This window comes from Sapajus apella, unplaced genomic scaffold (assembly GCF_009761245.1).
Source record: "Sapajus apella isolate SASKATOON/1434 unplaced genomic scaffold, GSC_monkey_1.0 scaffold50, whole genome shotgun sequence".
Taxonomy (NCBI): Eukaryota; Metazoa; Chordata; class Mammalia; order Primates; family Cebidae; genus Sapajus; species Sapajus apella.
In genome coordinates, this window is record NW_022436990.1 from 7,365,685 (window position 1) to 7,372,904 (window position 7,220).

Below are 7,220 nucleotides of genomic sequence, written 5' to 3' on the forward strand. Positions count from 1 at the left end.
TGGTTTGGTTTGGTTTGGTTTGGTTTGGTTTGGTTTGGTTTGGTTTGGTTTTGATTTGTTTTGTTTTGTTTTGTTTTGTTTTGTTTTGTTTTGTTTTTTGTTTTGTTGGAGACACAGTCTTGCTGTGACACCCAGGCTGGAGTGCAGTAGCCACCACGCCCATCTAATTTTAGCATTACTATTATTGTTATTATTTGTAGAGACAGAGTCTCCCCATGTTGCCCATGCTGATCTCAAGCTCCTGGGCTCAAGCAATCCTCCTGCCTCAACCTCCCATAGTGCTGGGATTACAGACATGAGCTACCACACCTGGCCCTCTTTGGCTTTTTAATGTGTATTAGAGATTTCATGATTGATTTATAATACTTCTGATTCTTCAAAAGCAATCTGTATATAAAAGCATTGGTTTAAAGTATGGATCCATTAGCAAAAATTTCAGAAAGGGCTTTCTTATAAACAAAACTTCATCAAAGAATGGTTTTCCTCCTTTTTTGCCATCATTCCTGTAATATAGAATCTAAATTGGAAATACTAACAATGTGACAAAATCCCTATTTGTTATCTACTGTTTCATTGTCATATGATTCCCTAAGAAGCAGTAATATTCCCACTCATTTATATTTTTTATTTCCAGTGAAAACTCAAATGCAGCATGGATTAATCTCTATAGCAGCCCGCACTGTTATTACACATCTGGTAAATCACCTGGGCCATTATCCAATGAGTGGTGGTCCTGCTATGCTAACAAGTCAGGTGTGTGAAAATCATGACAATCATTACTGTGAAAGTACTGAACTTTCTCCTGAACTTTTTGAGAGTCCAAATATCCAGTTCTTTGTGTTAAATAATACAACGTTAGTGTCCTGTATCCAGATCAAATCAGAAGAGAATATGCCTGGAGGAGGTTTATCTGCTGGTCTTGCATCAGCCAATTCAAATGTCAGAATCATAGTACGCGATCTTTCTGGAAAATATTCGTGGGATTCTGCTATACTGTATGGCCCACCTCCTGTAAGTAGCTTGTCAGAACCTACATCTTTCATGCTGTCATTGTCTCACCAAGAGAAGCCAGAAGAGCCTCCCACATCTAATGAATGCTTAGAAGATATAACAGTAAAAGATGAACTTTCTCTCCATTTTAAAAGATTTAGAGAAACTGTACCAACTTGGGATACCATAAGAGATGAAGAAGATGTTCTTGATGAGCTGTTGCAGTATTTGGGTGTTACTAGTCCTGAATGCTTACAGCGAACTGGAATCTCACTTAATATTCCTGCTCCACAACCTGTGTGCATTTCTGAAAAACAAGAAAATGATGTAATTAACGCTATCCTTAAGCAACATACAGAAGAAAAAGAATTTGTTGAGAAGCACTTTAATGACTTAAGCATGAAAGCTGTGGAACAAGATGAACCAACACCTCAAAAACCGCAGTCAGCATTTTATTATTGCAGATTGCTTCTTAGTATATTGGGAATGAATTCCTGGGACAAACGGTAAGCATAAGGGAGAAATTTTCTGAGTTGTTTTTTTTTTCAGTCTCATTCATCTTCTGATCAAGCATTTTATTTCCTGTTCTTTTCCACACTAGATTGTGTCTATCAATTAGTTCTTTGACTAGTAGACAGATTTTTTTTTGAGACCACTGAGTTATATTGGGATTCAAGGGAATAAAATAATCCAGAAAATTATTATTGTTTTCAAAATAACTACTAGAACTATTTGACTTAGAAATTATAGCTCATTTTTCAACCTTTATGTAAACCTTAAAATTTTTTTTTTAGAAACTGCAGTATGTTTATTTCCGGTTTGAATCTGGGAAATTGACTCAAGATTCAAAATCAAATCAAAAAAAGAATCTTAATTTTCAAAAATTATTTTGTTTTCTGATGCATGTTACAAAACCTTATTAAAAGCTAATAATAAACACATGAACTATTCAAGTAAGTTAGGTAGGAGCTAAATGAAAAGAACATGGGCTTAAATCAGAAGACCTAGCTTAAAGTTACTTAACTTTTGAGCCTCAGGCTACAGTTAACAAATTGAGAGTAGTTCCCACCTCACATACTGGGAAGAATTAAATAATGTACATAAAATACTGGCATTTTACACTAATGTAAAGCATTATTAATATACATTTAGGTTTTAATTCCTATATCATGAAAACCTATAGGTAGTGGAAGGAGCAGTAATGTATTTTCTCTGTCAATTTATGTTAGGTGGGGAAGCTCAGATACCAGTGAAGGCATCTTAAATTCAAATGTATGTCAAGCATTGAAATAGAGTTCTGCCTGTTTGCTTAGTGTTTATACTCTTACTTGATTTAAACTCTTCCATTTATTAGAAGGTAATATTTTCTGCCTTATAGGAAGGCCACATTATATCTCAGGAGCAGTTTGCCACCATATGGTATGTCCAAATGTAGGTAATTGCCACTCAGTTATGGTATAAATGCATTCTATTCTCTTTTGCTGTAGAATGGTCCATATGTTGTCCCTTGGGAAAAATCAAAGATGAGAAGCTGTATTTTACTTCAGCAAGCATTGATTTTATGAAAATAATGTGGACATATTTAGCACCCATAGAAGGGATTTGGTAAAACTATTCATTGCCTCATAGTCTAAAAATTATATATATAAAATGTAAAATAAGGAAGAAAGAAAATTCCATATGGATTACACCTACTTGGTAATGATTTAGATTCTGTGAATATTTTATTTCTCATGAGGTACAACTTTCTCATATATTTTTATGAGACTTGAAAAGAATCTACAAAGTACTTTTATCCATTTTCTTGGATATGATGAGTTTAGGAGGCTCACAGCATCTGCAAGGAATGGTTGAAGTGACCAATTGATACTATCCACTAGCAGAAATGTATGAAGGCCTGGTGGAAATAATGACATATATTCTTTACGTTTTTTTTAGGGTCTGTTCTCCTTTGTGTTAGAAGTATGAAAAGGCAAGAAAAGTGTAAAAGTTGCATGAGTAGAGTGGAAAGTATTTCCGGGACTGTCATGTCATTCACTGCAAAGGTGATGAAAATGTTTATAAATCTCTCTATTTAGGAGGAGCTTTCATCTCCTGAAGAAAAATGAAAAGCTACTTAGAGAACTTAGGAACTTGGATTCAAGGCAGTGGTAAGTTGTTGGAAAATCTTCACATGATTAGCAACTCTCAGGTATTTCTCTGTTTAGAATAATACTGTGAATATTTTAAATAGTGTATAATACTATGTTATTGACTTACAACTTTCTGAGCAGTAATTTTTAAAGAAAATTTTAGGACTGCATAGAATGTTTGGTGTCTTTGAATTGTTTATGCCTTTTACATGCATTTCAGAATCATCTTTTGAATCACAGAAAACTAATTGGACCTGTAAAATGTCCTTGGTTTTTCCCATACTTAGACAAACCTTAGTCACATCTCTCATTAATTAAATCCAGTGATTCCGACAGATTGGGAAGCAAGTTTGAAAAAAGTTACCCATAGGAATGCAGAGTGAATAAGATGATTCAGACCATTCCCACATCAAACAATTCTACATCTTCCTCTCTCCTTTAAAATTTCTGTATTGAGCCATCTTTTCTTGCTCATCTTCAGTTTGAGAAAAGTTTTTTTTTTTTTTCTTTCCCCTATTTGTACTTCTGGTTTCTGCCACCTCAGCCTGCTTTAGGACTGTCTTCAAAAAGTTATCACCTCCTTATGTTATATTTCTTCTTGTTTCTCTTAATAAAAATGTTTGTTATCTGCCTTAAACAAAACAAAGCATAAAACAAACCTTTCCTCAGTTATTCTTCTTTCAAGCTATAGTCCTATCCAGATCTCTCATTCCTTTTACTACCAAGTGCATGGAGAAATATAATCTTTACTCATTTCCTGTAATTCCTAACTGATTTTGGTTATTTTTAGCTTTTTTCAAAATGATCTTAAAATAATTATTTGGTTATTACAGATAATATAAAACAGAAAAATATAATCTGTATAACACTGTACTACTTTTTAAATTTTTTACAGAACTGGAATCATAGAGATATACGAACTTTTTTTGTTTTGTATTGTGAGCATTTCGTCATTTAAGTATTCTTCAAAAATAGTCTTTTAGGATACCAAGTTTTATGATTGCTGGACATTTAAAGTTGTTTTTAATTTCTTGCCACAGGATAGAGTCCTAGGAATAGAATTATTTAGGTCAGATTGTATTAGGATATTTCATGCATATCTATTGTGAAATTGCTTTCTGTTGAGTAATAATTTGTAATGCCACCAATATTTTATAACAGCACCTGTGTAACTTCAACCTCGCCAGCACCGGATACTAATCACCCTTTCTTAACCTTTATAGCTTGAGAAGCAGATCATAGTATCTCTTTAATTTTTATTTATTTATTTTGCTAGTGATGTTAATATTTTCAGTATATTTGTATGAAATTTTCATCTGTTTTTAAATTATCTCTTGGTGTCCTTTTTCTAGTTTTCTATTTAGGAATTTTTCTTAAAGAACCTACAAAGTACTTTTAACCACTTTCTTGGATATGAATTTAGGAGGACAATTCTTTATGACACTCTGTGTGTGTGTGAGAGAGAGAGAGAGAGAGCAAGAGAGAGTGATTAACTTTTGTACTATTTGTGGGAACTTTCCTAGTTAGTTGTTTCGTTCTCAGTTTTCAGCTTCAGATCATTTAACATACGTATTTTTCGTTTTATGTGTCATTTCTCTCAATTTTTTTCTTTGGATTTCTTCAATTATTTGTTGTGCTTAAAGAGTTCTGTCTTGAAATCAATTAAATATTCTAGTTCGTTTCCTTATTTCCTTCTAGTTTTTTGTTGTTGTTGTTGTTGTTGTTGTTGTTGTTGAGACAGAGTCTTGCTCTGTTTCCCAGGCAGAGTGCAATGGCGCAACCTCGGCTCACTGCAATCTCCACTTCCCAGGTTCAAGTGATTCTTGTGCCTTAGTCTTCTGACCACACATCACACCCAGCTAATTTTGTACTTTTAGTAGAGACAGGGTTTTTCCATGTTAGTCAAGCTGGTCTTGAACTCGTGGCCTCAAGTGAGTTACCTGCCTCAGCCTCCCAAAGTGCTGGGATTACAGGCATGAGCCATTGCACCCAGTGTTTCCTTCTAGATCTTTATTTGAATGAGGTGGTAATTATTTTTCATTTAATTGTTTATTCCTTTTGAAATATATTCTGATTTGTGGAATGATGTCTGGAACTAGTTTGATGTTGAAAATAGTCTATTTTAATAATTTGTTGAATAAACTATACCTTTGGCATTGATTTGATGTTTCCTTTATTAAATATTAAGCTCTCTGCTTCAAACCTGTTTATTTCTATTGCTTTGTCTATCATTTTTATTTATCTTATTTTTGTGGGCACATTGTAGGTTTGTATATTTCACGTGATACATAAGATGTCAATGTATAATAATCACGTCATGGAAAATAGGGTATCCGTCCCCTCAAGCATTTATTCTTTTTGTTACAAACAATCTAGTTGTACTCTTTTATATATTTATTTATTTATTCTTCATGTAATCTTGCTCTTTCTAACATTTGTACTCTTTTAGTTACATTTATCATTTTTGTGTAAATATTATGCTGTTTAATTTAATATAACTTTATAATATGTTTAATATCTGATAGGCCAAGTCTTCTTCCTCACTCCCCCCATCCCCCTACACACACTATTCCTCTTTTCTTTGATATCCTCACCTATTTATTCTTCCAGATACATTTAAAATTATGCTGTTCTTTTTCAGGGAAAAAAAAATCCCATTGGTATTTGATTGGACTTTCAATAAAACTCTCCTTTAGAAAAAAACAGAGCACCATAATAATCATCATTCTTCATATTCATAATTATAGTATGTTTTTTATTTTTTCTGAGACCCAGACATTGCTTATTTGTATATTTGTAGGTGTTTTATTGTTTTATTGATACTCTGAATAGGATTCCCCCCCCATTATGTTTTCTGGGTTTTTCTGTTTTTAATACTTACTTTGTTTACAAATACTGAAGTGGATTCTCTTACTGATTGTAAACACTTTACTGCCTCTGTCTCAGTATTTGTCTAGATATATAATCATTATTTACAGATAATCTTTCTAGTAGTTACACTTGTTTTTGCTTATTTCATGTCTTATTGCACTGACCAGAACTTGCAGGATAGTGTTTAATAGTGTAGTAACAGTGGACATCCTTGTATTTCCTGATTTTAATGAAAACAGCTTTTCTGTTTCATCATTAAGAAAGATATTAGTTACTGGTTTTAAAAAGATAATTTTTATTATGTTGAGAAAATAGCTTGTTTTCTAGGAGTTCTTATATGGAAAGGATGTTAAATGATGTCAAAATTATTTTCAGCATCTATTCAAGTTTTTTTATAGTTTTGATTTTTTAACTAATTGGTGTATATTATATTTTAATATCACTGGACTGCTAATATAAAATGATGTTTGCATTTTTTAGATAAACCCTGCCTGATCATTTGGCTTCCCATTGTGTTAGAATTACCAGAATTTCATTTTGAGCTCAGATATAGTCCACTATTAGCAGATTCTGTAGTTATTTTTTGTCCTATTCCCATTATATTTTTAAAATTGAGGTTATATCTAGCTTCATAATATGCATATTATCTATTGCTTAAAATTTTAGAAGAAATGATAAAATTTCTAATTTTTCTTTTAGTTTGTTTCATTCTTATTACTCTTTTCAGGTTTTCTTTTAGCTCTTGGGAAAATTTTACTATTTTTTTGTTTTCTGTCTTCTAAAAATCCATTTCATTGAGACTTTTAAATAGATACTAATAGAGTAATAGAGATTCACATATGGTGTTATAATTTTTTATTACATTTCCTTTTTTTTTTTTTTGAATCAGAGTCTCACTCTGTCGCCAGGCGTCAAACTGGAGTGCAGTGGCGAAATCTCAGCTCACTACACTCTCTGCCTCCTGGGTTCAAGCAGTTCTTCTGCCTCAGCCTCCCGAGTAGCTGGGACTATATGCGCATTATACCACACGCAGCTAATTTTTGTATTTTTTAGTAGAGACGGGGTTTCACCAAGCTGGCCAGGACGGTCTCAATCTCTTGACCTCGTGATCCACCTGCCTGGGCCTCCCAAAGTGCTGGGATTACAGGCATGAGCGACTGCGCCTGGCCGCCTTTTTCTGTGTGTGTGTGTGTGTGTGTGTGTGTGTGTGTGTGTGTGTGTGTGTGT

At 33.3% G+C, this 7,220-nt stretch overlaps 1 protein-coding gene across 20 annotated transcripts in view; it reads left to right on the plus strand.

Moving 5' to 3' along the window:
* RALGAPA1 (Ral GTPase activating protein catalytic subunit alpha 1) overlaps positions 1–7,220 on the plus strand; it is a 297,019-nt gene that overhangs the window by 197,484 nt on the left and 92,315 nt on the right. For 19 of the 20 annotated variants that reach the window (XR_004258069.1, XM_032242528.1, XM_032242525.1 and 16 more), the window contains 2 exons: positions 635–1,496; positions 3,069–3,140. Coding sequence is in view for 19 of the 20 variants with exons in the window: in XM_032242528.1 (XP_032098419.1) it covers positions 635–1,496; positions 3,069–3,140 (934 nt within the window). In the remaining variant the exon portion in view is untranslated. The other variant, XM_032242535.1, reaches the window with a different exon arrangement.